At 41.4% G+C, this 16,295-nt stretch overlaps 1 protein-coding gene across 1 annotated transcript in view; it reads left to right on the forward strand.

Moving 5' to 3' along the window:
• The first annotated feature begins 2,771 nt into the window (after positions 1–2,771).
• Positions 2,772–16,295, forward strand: part of MTX2 (metaxin 2) — a 34,515-nt gene continuing 20,991 nt past the window's right edge. Inside the window, exon 1 of the mRNA XM_063341780.1 lies at positions 2,772–2,913. Within this exon, the coding sequence (XP_063197850.1) occupies positions 2,874–2,913 (40 nt within the window). The 5' untranslated portion in view covers positions 2,772–2,873. The remainder of the gene's footprint in view (positions 2,914–16,295) is intronic.

Consider the following 16,295-nt stretch of genomic DNA (forward strand, 5'->3'; position numbering starts at 1 on the left):
GGAAGAGGACTGGGAATGCAGAAACAAAGAACACCACCCCACTCTCCTGTCCCAGAGAAAGCCTGAGCATCTGTGTCCTGCCACATGTTGGAGGAAAACTCAGTTTTCCTCAAGTTTTGGCTAACTGTTTGGATTTGTCGATAGATTTCTGTTGGTATGTATTTGTTGATGCTTGCTGTATTACTTGCTAATTTCTGTTCACTGACTTACTTTGCATCATCCACCTCTGTTTCTGGAGACGAGCTCTTTGTATCGAAGCGAGCTCTACAGAGAAACCTTCCTCTTTAATCGTGTGCTAACATGTGGATTTGGCCTGGTTTGTATCTAATTCACCCTCAGCCTTATCAGGGCAACTTTTGCACCACATCTCATGTTTTTAGCCTTCAAAGTACTGTTGGTGGTGAAAGGATGCAAATAGGACACACCAGCTTAATTTAGACTGCTGTAATCTCCTAATACAAAGCCACTCAACTTCAAGACTGCTCAGAGTTTCTGTAATTTTGGTGCTATTCAACTTAAAACTGTAACTAGAAATGTAGCTTTCACCATAATTTTAAAATAATCAGTCTTCTTCCACATCACTGTTTTCAGTCCATTGTTCCAATGTATTTATTGGTTCTTCTGCTTTTACTGCTGCTCTATTAGCGTGCTTCCACTACCACGTAACAATATATTTAGTGATGGTGCTTAGTGATTCAATAGTAAATGTCACCAGAGGACTTTCACATACTTTGCAAACATTAATACATTTCTATTTTTGTTCCATACCTTCTAGTACTTACAATATTTAAGATCTTACCTTACAAGACTGAAATATCATTGTGTTATCTGTCCTTCACAGTAAAATAAGTCTATTTGATAAAATGAGATATTCTTAATTTTGACTAAAGTGTGGCTGAAGAAGCGAGGATCAAGAGGCATTGCAGAATAATGGAACAAGTCTTTCACATATCCACTATCCTCTCTGCAATCTACAGGTTGGATGCGTAATTTAATTTTATGGCATTTTTCCAAACTTAGGATAGCCTTTATATTATAGAATTAAGACTAAGAAGTTAATCGTTGTTTAAAGGCAAGGTGTGCATCCCAAAATGCAGAGTTTGTCATCTGGAATCTTAACTTGGGATGAAGAAAAGGCAGCTGTACCCTTTATTGAGTCCTTTATTGTCCCCAAAACACTTCAGGAAGCATTTTGGTACCAGGTTGTTGAAAAGATACTCAGTATGGTGAGTAAAGAAAGCACCTAAGATTCTCAGAACAGCCTCCTGTCAGACTCAGATCATTTTATGCCCACCTTGCCTCTCCTCCATCATTTGTGTTTTAAAGGTCAAAAAATTAATGGTCCAGCTGGTACATTGTTCTGAACCAATCCAGGGGAGCAATATATTCCAAAGCTGTATAGCCAGAACTAACGTTTTTGTTCACGTTTATGTCAGGGAAGAATTCTAACTTGCAATTAGTGTGGTGCTTTCAGGCAGTTCGAGGGTGGCCTTTTTTCTGCTTTCAGGCTCTAAACCATATTTAGTCATTTCTGTGATCTTCAGGGAACTAATGGGGTTAAACCCTCACATGTGTCGGAGCTCCACATAGATGAATGGCAGAGGAACCGAAGATGGCTTTCTTGGGAGTTGCTGGTTACCGTATTCCCAATAGCTCTTTCTACACTGAATTTAAAAATAGAAACAAACACCACACCCCCCAACTCCCAAAACCACCTGTTGGGATTCTTTCATCAAAAAGAAATGTAAAATAGTCTGAGCTTGCGCCTTGCAGCTCCTTAACATATACCCTCTACATGTCATGTGGAGCATGTTTCCATCAGCAGTAGAAATTCCACTTGACTGGGGCCTTTGCCTGAGCCACAGTATTTTTAAATGGCTTTTTTTTGGATGTTTCTCTCCTGGTCCAGCGCAGCCGTGCCCCTGACTCCTCTCTGTAGGACCATAGCCTACATATTTAATTTTCCTACCACTGTAAAGCTGAAGTGCCCGCAGTATTTGACACCCACCTTGAGTCCCGTGGGAAACACCATCGCTTCCCGGGCACAGCCTTCATCCCTGCTCGCTGCCTGGAGCTGTGCCTGTCGCCCCGCCAGCCCACGGCAAACAGAGTTATCAATACTCCCATCTATCGCCGTACTGGCAGCTGTTTCTCGCTCTCGTTTGACAGACTGAAGTTTTTTTTTTTCACTCCCCCTGTGACTGTATTTCCAAGTTACGATAATTATTACACCATGGATAACTTTGCGCCCTGGATAATGTTTCTGTGTGTCCTGGTCTGAGTGACACAGACTAATTTATCTTCTAATGCTTGGGGAAAACTGCACTTTTAGAAGACTCTAGTGCCTGAATTTGGGAAAATATTTAATTTATAGCCAGCTATATGGGATTCAAGCTCTCAGTGTTTCCGAGCCTTGCAGGGATAAGGAGAAGCGAGACCCGGGCACTTGACCCAGGCTGGTTAATGGGATTATTTCATACCATGAACATCACATTTAATATAAATTAGGAAGTTTGCTGAGGAGTTCTCTCTCTCTCTCGCGATGGATGCAATCCTGAGAACTCCTTGCCCCGGTGCCGGACCCCCGAGCCCTTCCCTTCCTCCCGAAGCCGGGAAATCGAGGCGCGTATATCCCAAAATCCCGCTTTATTCGCGGATGTCCGCCGCCGTAGCGGAGGACAGGTCCGACTGCCGCCGCCAAGCACCGGCACCTCCCCGCCTTCCCTCACGGTGACCGGCGTCGGGCGGAGGCCCCGCCCCGACCGGCGGGGGCGGAGCGGGCCCCGGATGCAGTTGCTGCCCCGGCGGCGCGTCCCCGAGTTCCTGTGCGTGCCCTCGGCCTGTCGCCTGCCTGCCTCCCTCCCTCCGGCGACATGTCGCTGGTGGCGGAGGCCTTCGTGACTCAGCTGGCCGGTGAGGGGCGGGGGCGAGCGGGCGGGACCGGGCCGCGCTCCGGGTGGCGGCCTGAGAGCAGGAGCGGGCCCGCTGGGGTGCGGAGACAGAGCCCCGGCGGCCTCTGTCCCCTCCTTGGGTGACCCCTCGGGACGGGGCTGGGAGGGAGACGGCCGGGCGCCCCCGGGGAGGGGCGGCTGTGGAAGGCGGGAGGCAGGGCAGCTGTGGGGAGCTCGGCCCTGGGCCCCCTTCCCCTCCCCTCGCCCGCCGGGCCTCCCTGCCCAGCGCCCCGCAGAGCAGGTTCACTGGGTCCCCTCCTTTAGGGAGCCCCTAACTCCTCGCTATGCTAGGGTGCATCTTTGCTTGAATAAGTTCTCTGTCTTTTAGAACTGTTTCCTTCTCTTCAGCGGCCCAAAACCCCCGGCTCTATTTATAATTCCAGCAGCTGGAGTTGAGTCCCGCACTGTGGGAGAGCTCGGTGCGGTGCCGTCCTCTCCCGGCTCCCCACGGGCTCGTGCCATGGTTCCAGTGTTGCTCCTAGGAAGCTGAGGAGTGTAAGGGTGACTTTCCTACCTCTTAGTGCTCTTGTCATCTGCTGCGGCTTCGCCACATAAGCTGGACGTGAGCCTCGTCCCACACCAGAAATCACCAGCGTATCACTGTGGAGTTATTTAGCAAAAAATCGTATTAATCTGGTCGGAAGGAAAAAAAACATAAAACCATGCACCTCGGATAATTCCTGGCTAGGAAGTTCCAGATGCATTTAGTATGTTGCACGCTGAAAATCAGTGGATTGGCCAGTTTCTCCTTACTTGTTGTTCTCTGTTCCTGATTTGTTGCTGCTTCACAAGCTCACAAGCAATAGATACTGCAAGGAAACAGCGCTTTAATTGCTACTGACCTGTTGAGGGGAAGACTGGTGTTTTCTTCCCCAGGGGCTGGGTCTTCTGCCACTCATAGAGGCCCCAGGGTAAGAGTCCAAGGTGGATTCTCTACTATGAATGTACAGTTGCCAGAGCAGGCTTGCCCCTAACGGCTAGGTAAAGTGGAGGTGGTGGATCTTGAATCTGAGTGTGCAGAGGTACCCATAGACAAGCTTGAAAGTTACGCTGGGCTCTTGGGTTGTCATTTGTTAATTCATAGACATTAGCACAAGCCATGCTTACGTTCTAAGGGCCAGAGCCCTGGATCCTCAGGTTGTGGAGAATATGGTCACGATAAGCATTGCTTCATTACATTTACTAGCCTTTATGATCTCTTTAGAATATTTTATTTACATTGGGAAACACAAGGATAATGACTTATGTGAGTAGATGTTGATTCTGCTGCATTCCTCTATATGATGGATATAGAGGAATGAATATGAATATATGAATATTCTAGAGTGAGAGTTTGCTGGTATTTACTTCTTTCTGGAATTATAAATACAAATTCAAAACTATACTGTCTGTAGGCATCTCATTGCTTTCTTGTTTAAAGTGCTGGGTTTTTTTTCACATCTTCCCTCTAAACAAGCAACTTATTGTGGAATACAGCAATGACAGATCCAAATTAAGCATAATGTAAGGAAAATGCATGTTTGAGAAACTGGAAACAAGAAGACAAAGTTCTGCAACAACTGGCTGTTTCCCTCCTTGCTGAAGCATTCTTCCTCTGTTCCTGGAGAGACTCTTGCCTCCCCTTTGGGGTAGTTGCATGCTGCTTATCTAGTCTCAGACTCTTATGTTAACAACTGTACTATTAAGGTGGTGCTTTGAGGGCATCAGAGCTGCTCAAGTACTTCTGGACTCTCCTACAATTTAATACGCTTAAAATAGTAACACCTTATCTTTTACATGTCAGTCACATGTTAAGTGATGCTCACTTTCTTTTTATCGTTAAAGTAATGTGTAGGCATCTAATAGAAAAATACTGGCAGTGCTCCTCTGTTTTTGCAGAGCAGAAAGGGTTGGTGCTTATTTTATTAATCTTGTACTTCTGTTGGATGCGCAGCTACGTACTGTGACTCAAGGTACAGTACAAATCCTTGTTGCAGACCTGTCCACTGAATCATTCTTTAAAACAAAATTATGACATTGCCTTCGCTTTCCCAAAAGCGAATCAGTGTCAAAAGCAGTTATCTGCCTTGAAAATAAAAAATACCATTGCTAGTGGGTCATGGCCTTCCTAGCTCATCTGTATTTTGTACCAGTCCCAGGCTGAAACTAAATAGCGTCAAAATCACTCAATTTGTTCATATGGAAGATTTTTCTAGGTAAAAAAAAAAAAAGAAGGGTTGTCTGGGATCTTGGCCAACACCCGCCACACTTCTAGATTTCCTGAGACATTGCACAGACACAGAGGATATTTCATTCTGGTACCAATAAGATATAAATGTGCCACAAATATAAGAATATTTGTGAGGAAGAAAAATGGTGTATCTGCAAGGAAAAAATACCTCCTAACAATGACATGTGTTTTAATAGCGCCTTATCCCCACATCTGTGGTTGTGAATACTGCCTTTCTCTTATGTATGGATGGAAATGTAAGAATGATTGAGAATTTCTTCCATGTCCATAAAAATGAGCTTTGATTGGCTTGTCATCGAGGGTCCTGTTTGTGAAGACTGTCACTTTGTTGTGGCAGTTGCGATGAACTGCTGCTGCTCTAAGATGTAACAGCTATAAAGCCTGGGTCTTTGCATGCAGGTGTTCAAAGACAATCATCCCAGTGTAGTTTGTTTTCTAGAAATGTTTTAAAAGCTGAGGGGAGGGTTTTAGTAGAGAAGAGGATCGTAGCTTTCTTTTACGTACTGACCTGCTTGTGTATGTATTAGAATTTTTTTTTTTAAAAGTAGTGCCTATCTTCACCTTTCCTTCACCTTATGCATTCACTTCTGACATGCCTATTCACTGTCTCGGCACAAATTGAAACACAGAAAATACCATCTGAACATGAGGAAAAACTTTTTTCACTGTGAGGATGGTTTAACATTGGAGCAGGTCGCTCAGAGCAGTTGTGGAGTCTCCATCCTTGGAGATGCTCAGCACAGAACTGGAGATGGCCCTGAGCAAGCTGCTGCAGCTGACCCTGGACCTCCAGAAGTGCCTTCCAACCTCAGCTGTTTGGTGACCGTCAGTTGCTCAGCCCGCTTGCACTGCTGCAGTAATTCAGCACCCTCTCTGTGCAACGTGCATTCACTTGAACACGCTAAGCATAGTCTGCTGCTGTACTGCATTAATGATTAAATACAAAACGATGACTAAATCACTTATGTGGAGTAAGACGCAAGCTTTACGCCCATTCAACTGTTCACTTATTTAGAAATATAGAGAGGTTCATGCTGTGTCTCAAGGAATAATAAACAAATATTTCCATAGCTTCATGAATTGCAAGCATGTTATGTCACATTTTAAATCATCTATTTCTGAACTGTAGAAAATATTAATTGGGTAATATGGTAGAGAATTTGTTTAGAGTGGCTCAGCATCAATCACATATTAACAGGATAGGAAATGAGTGTTTATACTGTAAGAAGAATTAGAGTGCCAGCTTTCAAGTGGTCCAGAACATTAATCTTTCTAACTCAAGTAGTTGTGAGAAGCTGACTGTTCAAATCATCCATAAAAGATTGTTGAAAAGATATTTAACTGATCACTAAATTACTCAATATGCTTTACTTTTTTTCCCCCAAAACATTAGTTTTAGATCAGTGATCAAAAAGAGGGAAAAATAATATCCTTGTTTGTCCTTTGATCTCTGGAAAATTACTTCTGTTTATTGCCGTTGAGTTACGTCCAAGGGTCTTAGGCTAGTTATAATACTAAGGGAAATGAATGCAGTTCGAAAAACAGATGCCCTTCTGCCTTTAGATATTTTACATTCTTAGTGAGTCTACCTCCAGTGAGACATGCCAGAGCAAAAATAAATCTCTGACGTGACTGTTTTATGTATTGAGACAAGCTGCAATTTGGCTGAGAACAAATACAGGGGGAATGAAACTTGACCACCTAAATTGTTCCTGCACATAAAATTTAAACCGAGTATGCATTTTGTGCATCAAAATGTGCACATGTACACATTTCCTGCACGTGTAAGGTGAAAAAAAATAGTTATTCTTGCTTAATAATAGATTGTCTGTAGTGCAGGTTGTTTAAGCCTGCTGCAGAGGTGCTTATAGTCCAAAAGTGATTTGAAAATACCAAATTTGTCAGGCTGTATGATTTTATCTTACAGCGTTCTTTTACATGTGGTTTTTTTTTTGTTAATCAAACTAAAAGGAATCCCTTTAACTCATGTTCATTTTCAATAAACAAGTCTCTTAACACTGCTTTTGCCAATTTGTGCTCAGACACAAATGTTTTATGGCTTGATGTGAACCAATCCTTTGAGTGGATTGCCTATCTAATCTTTTTTTAGGTCAGGGGAAGAATGACTTTTTTCACAATTATTATAGTACAGTACATATTTCATTTTGAGATATTGCTATTTCTTGTTTTTAAGAAGCAATATAATTACAGTTTATAATAGAGTATGCGTCTGCAGTTGTTTCTGGCTCCATTAAGACTAAGCAATCTTTCTCTAATCAGCATTTTATTGTTATATGTTTTCTGCTGAAGTAATGTCTTCTTTTCTCATGCCAGAAATTAGATTGCTCTAGAAATAATGGTAACAAAATTAGTAAACAAGAAGTAACACGTGTTTCGATATTGTCCAGTTTGATTTGCAAGTGAGCTTTCATCAGTTGTAGAACGATTCGGATGTGAGTGCTGTTCAGGAGCCAAACTGTTCAGCTCACAGGAGGTCGTAGAAGAATGACTTTGGGGAGGAACCAGATTTTTCTTCTCTTTCTCACTGGTCATTGGATGCTCTGTTCTCTGACTGTCCCCAGGCACTAACCTGGTCTCTTCCTGTAGGTTTGGACCCTATAAGCCCCTTCCTTTTCAAAACAAGAATGAGTGAAAGAGCTTGGTTGCCGTCCTTCCTTGCTGTAGTTGAGCAGGCATTGCATGTTGCTGCATTGCTGGGCATTTTCAGCTGTTCTGTCTTGAACGTGAGTGAGAAACTGCAGGTGCGCATACAAGCCATGGGGAGGACAGAGACAAAGTCCACACCACGTTCTGAAATTTTTATCATTATTTTTAAATTCTGGTCTTTCGTTATTAAGAAGATGACATAGACGTAACGTGAACGCAATGCTTTAATACAAACTGGAAGAAGTTACGTGTAGTACTAAAACCTACGAAATATGCAGGAAGGATAGGAAGCATCAAAGGAAAAAATTACAATGGTGCTACAAAGACTGTAGGAAGAATTGATACCAGTCTCATTTAGGAGGGAAAAAGTCCAACCAAAAAAACTGGAATGTGCATACTGAGTTGGAAAGTAAAAATGCTGAGAGGTGGGAATTTTTAACAATTCTACCTTCTAGCTGTTGCATAATGAAATTGGAAGTTCTTGCTAAGGATGCAAGCATTACATTGGCTTCAAAGTCCAACTGCATGTGTATTTTTTTTTTTTTTGGCATCTGAACGCCATTTGGAGAAACTCTGGATGCATTGGAGTGTGCTCCCTGAAAGCCTTGGAAAAGAAATGAGGAAGACTTGAGTATATGATTAAAAGAACAGGATAAACGTTTTCAGATTTTGAAGCAGGGAGTCTGCAGCGTTTCCTGGAGGTGAGGAAAAGCCTGAGAGGTGCTGTTGCAAATGTCATTATCTGTTTTTAGCTGACTTCAGCTTAGGACTGTGAGCCCTAAAGCAGCATCTTGCCCATTGCTATTGGTAGTGCTTGGCTGGCTGATGACACCAGGGCTAACTGTTTGCATTTCTGCCCTGCAGAGCTTTCCTGCCTGGAAATCTCATCTCTTTTTGTGCCTTTGCAAGACTTTGGCACAGACAGTCTCTGTTGTCATCACTTTGTGTCTCCCGGTACTGTTGCGCTCAGGGCTGTGGGTGAGGTAGGGAAAGAGGGAATGAAGAGAGAGCCTTAACAAAAGGCCAGAGGGGCCAGGGCTGGGTAAGCAGGATTTGTTTGTGTGTGGAGTAGCTTTTGGAGTCTGTATGGGATACTGAGGTCCTGTCTGGTGGGACAGATGTGTAGGATCTCTTATCATGGATCAGAGTAGGGGTGCTGTGGATGAGAAAGCAGGGAGCTCCTTTGGGGCACTTTGCAGAAGTGGTGTTCAGACTGCCAAACATCCTTAGGGGAGGAGGAGTTCAGACTACCACAGAGAAGAGGGGATTTCAATTTAGGAGAGCTTTCAGAGGACTGATTTAAAGTATACAAATGTAGATAACATAGCTAAGAAATATCCTAGTCCAGTAATGCACTTAAGGCATTCATGAGTATCATATCTCCACTGCCCTACTCTTCACTGCTCCTATGCTTGAAGTTTCACTTGGCAAGGGACTTAAGTAGCACAAAGGGAAGAGATTGATTTAGAGATCTATAAAAAGCTATAATTAAGAATTACAGGGCTTCTTTGAGATGAAACATTTATGCTGAATATCAGGAATAAGTAAAATAGCTCCAGCTTGTCAGGACTTTATAAATAAATCTTTTGAGATCATTTAGCTGGCGCACTGTCTGATTTTTTTCTGAGGAAATCCAGATGTTGACTTAGGAACAACTTTTATTTATGGATTTGATTTTATTGAGATTTTTTTGGCCTTGTCTTCTGACGGAGGCGTGATTCTGCAGAGATGCTGAGCAATCTCCCTCCTGTGGCCTCCCCTAGCAGTGAGAGCACTGAGCACCCTGGAGGATTGAACCGCAGATGTGTACGCTCTGGAAAGTCGACTCAAAGACAGTAACAGAATTGGACTAATGCTTAAATACATCAATTAATAGCTTGCTTGGAGGGTGAAGAAGCAGATTGTGTCACACTAAATGACTGCTGCAGTAATGTCACACGCAGACTCTCTTAGTGGTGGAGCCACAGGAAACTCAAGTTTGAGAATTGCTGCTGAGATTGAGTCTTTACATTGACAGTCTGCTTGATCAATAATTACTGAACGGCCATGATTTATCTGAATTGTAATATCTCTACGAAGGATTCCTGGGATGGATTTAACCAAATGATGTAATTATTTGTTACATGATTTAATGCATACTGTTTAACTTGTGTGAAAGTCAGTTTTCATTTGGCAAGGCACTACGAAACACTTCTTGGTCCTTTGTCAGCAGAGCCAGGGAGTTGCTGATGCTTTCATTTTTTCTTGGCCCTTGTTAGTTTACAGGATCAGGCCAATTACATGAAATTGATCTGTACTCAGTGTGGGTGGGTTGAACTGGTGGGTCTTAAGGCAGCTAATTCACAACTTTCTCCTGCTTCCTTTATTGATCACCGTTAATTTACAAGATGTGTATTTTTTAACTGCTTTGGTTCCAAAGTGGCTGCAGCTTCACTGCATTATCAAAGTACACCCCTCCGCTTATTTCCTGTAATAAGGATTTAGAAACACATCGGTTCCTGGCATGTTCTTCTTAAATGACGTATTGCTACTTGCAGATATGACTGATTTGTATTATGAAAAGAGAATGAAGTGATTATATGCTTTTTGTTGCATCTTGACATCAAGGGGTGAATAATCCTCTTTCCTTCTGGAGTCTGTGTGATAGCATCCTGTGTTCTTTGGGATAGCATTCTTTGGGTTACTACATCTAGAGCATAGTGAGCAGCAGTTCCCTCCATAGCACTCATCTTGGGAAACCAAAAAGGGTAACTGTTTTCCTGGTGATTGTTAGGATCTTTGCTGCAAAATGTTTGGAGACTTCTAAGTAACATTGTTGGATGTGGATGTTGCCCAGATGTAAGACTGAATTTCTTTTTAGTGTTTACTCTTGTGAGAAAACAGTTTCGAGGTATCTCATTATAATTTAATCAGATTTGTACCTAGGGAGAGGCTGAAGGAAACTATGTGGAAATAATGTGTAAGTTAATCTCTCCAGCTGTAATATTGCAATACAGTGATTCAAATTAATGCCAACTTTTTTTTGGTTTTAATAGAGGATATCTTGCCTGTTGGCTGTTTCAACAGACCTTTAATGCCATGTGAACCAAACTGGTAAATACAGATGTTTTAGTGTTCCTCCTTTTTATGCAAGTTTAATATCAAAGTGTTTAAGCAGAATATAAGAAAATGGAAACCGATCCTTGCAAATGTGATGATTACAGAGAAGTAGTCGTTTTTATTTCTGTATGATCCATAAACTTCTTAATGTTTCAGGAAATTGCTCTGTCTGAGAAGATCAAATGTTCCCCGGACAGGTCCAAGCCTCACCTACAGAGCACAGTGAAGTGCATGGAAGAGATTGGGAGTTGACTGAGTACTTCATTTGCAGAAACGGAAAGAGGATGTCAAAGGATAAAATGCTGGCATACTGAGAATTCAGTAAATTTTAGTTTTTAGGAGATTTGGGGCAGATTTTGTCTTGATTTACTTCTCACTGTATAGTTTCAGTACTTGAGAAGTAATCAACAGGGTAGTAACATTCAGTGTTAATTCTCTAGCCTTGATTCTTATTAGGCATAGTCTAGTTTTGTAACAGAAAATTAATTCTATCTGCATTGCCTTCCAAAAATGTTCTTGCCCCACCGAAATTCTATGGTATTGCTAAGAGCTGGGAACAGCCTAATTTCAAGTTGAGTGTTTTCCTGCAAAAACTTTTAATCTGTTGATGACTTAATTTCCCATGCAGGAGGGAACACCTTAATGCCTGGATCCAGAGGTATTTGGCGTTTGTCTGTGCCTGATATTCAAGAATGCTGCAGCTGAACAACGAGTGTGCTAAATGGGTGGCAGACCAGCACGGCAAACCACACCGCGCACCCTACTGCTTGAAACTGGCTATTCATACTAGCCCGCTGAAACTGCTAAACTGTCGTTTAGCATATCCCACAATTTAACATGCAAAGTATTTTGTGTCTTCTCATTTTCACAGTCAGAGTCTTATTTTTTTAAGTAACAGGATTAAAGGCATAACTGTAAACCATTTATTTCATTACAGCTCTTTCATCATTGTGAAGCTGCTTGGGGAAGGTGGATGAAAATGTCTGTTTCCCCCCATCCATCCAGGCAGCACTGACAGAGGATGAATAGTTTCCCAGTAATTCCAAGTGTAGGAGTTGAAACTGAGTTTTGTACGCTCATAAAAAGACTCTGAACATCCTGGACAAGGAATTGGTGGGGCTGAGGCACTGCAGAGTATCTTGGGAATGTGGTGCTTCCTCTTGCACAGACTTCACTGGGGGAATGTTATTGCAGCCTCTCATTCTTCGAACTAAAATTCACCTCTGTGCGAGTATAGTATGTCCTGTTTCGAGAGCATTAGCTGGAACTGAGATGTGCGTAGGCCTCAGGTGAGCTGCTGATCCCCTGCTGATAGTGGGGTCCAGCACTCTCAAATGTCTCTTCTTACAGCATACGTGCATTCTTCTCTCTTGCTGTCCCAGAAGTATTTGGGTGGATAAAGTCTTGCTGTTGAAATGACAGTCTGAAACATCTGGAAACATTGAAATCAAAATGCTAATCGAATATCTGTCTCTGGCCTTAATGCTGCTCAAGTAGAACATTTCACTACAAAGTCTGATAATGCAGTATGTTTTTAGCGGCAAAGAATTTGACATGACTGTCATGCCTCATTCTATTTTTTTGCGAGAGCAAAAATGATGTATTTTCTAAGTCATTCTCTGACATGACAGGTGAGGAGTCTAGGAATCTGTTTTAATAGATAGTTACAAACCCAAGTAATTAAAACTCCACTGGGAACATGCAACACTCTAGTTCACAGAATTTTCTTCTAAAAGTTTAATTTGACACCTAAGAACACTTTGAAATCTGCATCTTCTATGCTAAACTGTTAATAAGTAAAACATTTTGACTAACAAACATGTTGAGCTTATTGAAATTTTCATGCATTTTTAGTCATCCACAAAACCAAAGAAGATTTTATGTAGGTGGTCTACTTGCCATTTGACTTACACGGTTGTTGTAATGCTGCATCTGCCGAATTCTCAGTTCCTAAGATAACAAGGCTTATGCAGTGACGTTTTCTGTGTCCATCTCCCTTTAAATTCTCGCTTCCCAGTAACTTTTTAACTCAAAGCTGATTTCAGACAAACCTGATTGGGAGGACTGATCCCGCAGATGGTTGTTTCCTATAACTGGCATTAAAACGAGCAGTGTGGTAGGGGAGAACTAGGGAAAGACAACAGCGTGAGGTTTGATTGTCCTAAACAAATAGCAGACAATCCACATGAAAGACTAAATATTTGAATTCTTTAAGCATGGGAAAAGTTTCAGTAGGGTGGGAAAACAACTTTTACTAAAGACTGCAAGCCTGAGAGACAGGCCCATTGAAAACCACACAATAGTAATTCCTCTGATTATGGAGGCAGAAGGAAGAACCAAATAGTTCCTTATTCCTAAGATATGTAGAGAAGCTGTTCCTGTAGGGCATACTTCCAGGCAGTTATTTCATCCTATGAGCAGCTAATGGTAAAAACGCCTGTTGCGTAGGATCTAACACGTAAATGTGATTCTGTGTTGAAAAGCTTCTGAAACTGAATTGACATCACATTTGTTAATTTTCTCTTTATATACCTAGTGCCCCAGTAGCTGTGGTTAGCAGGGACACGAACATCTACAGACCAGAAGATTATAGTTGCCGAAGGATAAACTGGATTTGACTTCATTAGTGCACAAATGATAAGTTTGTGAGGAGTTATTATAGCATTAATCAACTTGATGGATTGGAAATATGACAGAACTGAAGCAGCGTGTAATATTAGTGCCTATTATTCTACAAATTATGTCTTCACCTACATTCATAAGGCAAGAGTCATTGCCGTACATTAAAGATGTTACACGCTTTCTCCTCTTGTGGAGGCATGTGACATCCCTTCAGCAATTCCTCCTCCTCTCTTCCCCCAGTGGGGTTCTGGTGTCTCTCCATTGCACGTTTTCACCTTACAACTAATGGAAGGTGGTTTCAGAGCTGGCATTTGAATTCAGCTTTCACCTTACGAACCTGGACCTCTCACATAGCAGTGTGTATTCAAACTTCATGCTCCCTCAGAAAAAAATGTTGGGAGAAAAAGACTGAGTAGAAATTGAAAGATAGGGGACAGATAGTAGGTATTTAATTCTTTGATTCTAGAGAATTGTGCAGGCTTTGTGTATATACCTCCAGTATCGTCGGAACACAATCTGCCGCCTGCGATTCTGAATGCATGCTGCAGAGTACTTTTTCTAGGATATAAGTAATAGTACGTGAATCTTAGTGTGAAGTTTATTGTTTTAAAAGCCAGCCTGTACAGTGCCAGCAAAACCAATTATCTTTTATCTGGTCTGCGTGCAAAGAGCTGAAGGCCTCGGTTCAAGGCTCATTAGCAATTGTCCACCTCATTCAAACACGGTCAAAATTGCCACCTCCCTCTGGAGACCATCAGGTGCCAAGTGCAGGGTGTCTTATTCATTAATTCTCTTAGAATTGCTGAAATTTGGCGTTTAAGGTGTACTAATAACAAAGGCTGAGATTTTCATGTGGCCGTTTGTCCTCGCTTCATTTACTTGTCAGAAGACGTATATTAGTACACAACTAAACTGTGAATGAATGAATGCAAAGATTTTAAACTGCTCTTGTCCTTTTCTTCCCTCAAGTTGGGTGTATGCTCCTGCTTATACTAAGACGGTGGGATAAAGACTTTATATCATGACTAAGAAAATTAGGGTCAGCAGATACGATTCATGAAAATCTGTATGTGATCAGTAGAATGTGGAAGGAAAATTTAAGGGAAACAAGTTACAAAAAATATTCTGCATGTGTTTTGGTTTATAGCAGTGGTGTATTTTTGGATTCTGTGTGCCAAGAAGCTGTTTTTATCTGTCTGTCTGTCTATCTATATCTCCACGGCTGCATACAGCTTAGTGCCAAGATCAGACCGAAATTAGTAGTTTGAATTTCTTGAATATACCTAGCTCTTGTTGGAAAATGAGAAGTTCACTTGATTTTTGTGGGCCTGAAATATTTCAGCCACGTGCTTGTGTAAAAGCAGGCCACTTTCAGTTTGGTCCGGAATCCAAGAATTACATATAAATCTGACGTTTCAGTCTGAAGACGATCTGGCAAAAATTTTCAGCAGAAATGGGCCCTTGCAGTCTGAAGCCCTCTGTACCATTTTGGGCATGTAAAAAGGATGTTTTTACTGTTTGGCTGGAGTATTTATGCGATCAGTGTACCTTTGTGACTTAGTTACTTCTGTAAGTATCTCAGAGTCCAGCAGTGATAAGTTTGTTAAAGTATAGTAATAACATCCTTAATTTTCTCATTCCATTTGCTCTTGCAGGACTTTAGTGGACCTGAAGAAATGTACATTAGATAAATTATTTTAAACAGTTAAGGCTGTTTAAGTACCGCAGACACTATCTTAGTCTCTTTTTATTTAAAGAAGTAAATGTACTTCCACCTCAAGAATTTTTACTCCAGGGCAAAACTTTAATGGAGGGGTGTAAAACCAATAACTGCTACAATAAAACATAATACATTTTTTCATGACACTTAAATGTGATTAGTTGCTTTCTCATGCCCATACTAGTATAGCTTTGATAGGCTCTGTGCCTTAATGTTGGAGGTAGTGACCTTTGCAAAACTGTGTACAGTGTTGTAAGCTTTACAGTTCTATTTTACTTCCATAAAAATTAATACTTTATGAGTATCCAAAAAGAATGATAGTTAGAAAATTGTGCATTTTTTTTCTTTGAGTTCTGAGGGCAAAGACACAAAGAATGACCTTACTGAAGCCAGAGGCATATTTCTGTTTGAATGACACATAGTTATTTATATACATCATTGCTTCAAAAAATATTATGTGATTAGAGCATTAATTTTTGTTTACAAATAGCTAGTTTGGATAGAACACAAGGTTTTAATTGGTATTTAAAAATAGATTTTTAATCAGACATTAACAGGGAGTGTAATGGAGGCAAAACAATGCGATGACCTGTTATCTTAATGCTACCGTTTACAGTAAATCAGTACTGATTATTATTTTTGCCTTCCCGTAAATCCGAGTGGTGTATGATTGATTAAGCGCAACGGTTCTCAACTGGAAGATGTGATTGTCTTTTATTTCCTTGCCTTTTTTTTTTTTTTTTTTTTTAACAACTGTTCAACTGTTTTGAACAAGTGATGATGCAGTTTTTTTAATGCGTATTGACATTCCCATTTTAGGGTTGACCAGTACATCATTCAAAGCAATAGGTAGTCCCTGTCATCCTGGTGGGTAGGTTTCTGACATGCCCAAGCCCCTGGCTTTGTGGGTATTATAGAGGACCAGTGAGTACCGCTGACCACAACTTTAAAAGGCGGAAAGCTTTTCCATTTCCCCAAAGCGTTCTTCATGCTTCATTTTGGAGGT

Source organism: Chroicocephalus ridibundus, chromosome 7 (genome assembly GCF_963924245.1).
Source record: "Chroicocephalus ridibundus chromosome 7, bChrRid1.1, whole genome shotgun sequence".
In the NCBI taxonomy this organism is placed as follows: Eukaryota; Metazoa; Chordata; class Aves; order Charadriiformes; family Laridae; genus Chroicocephalus; species Chroicocephalus ridibundus.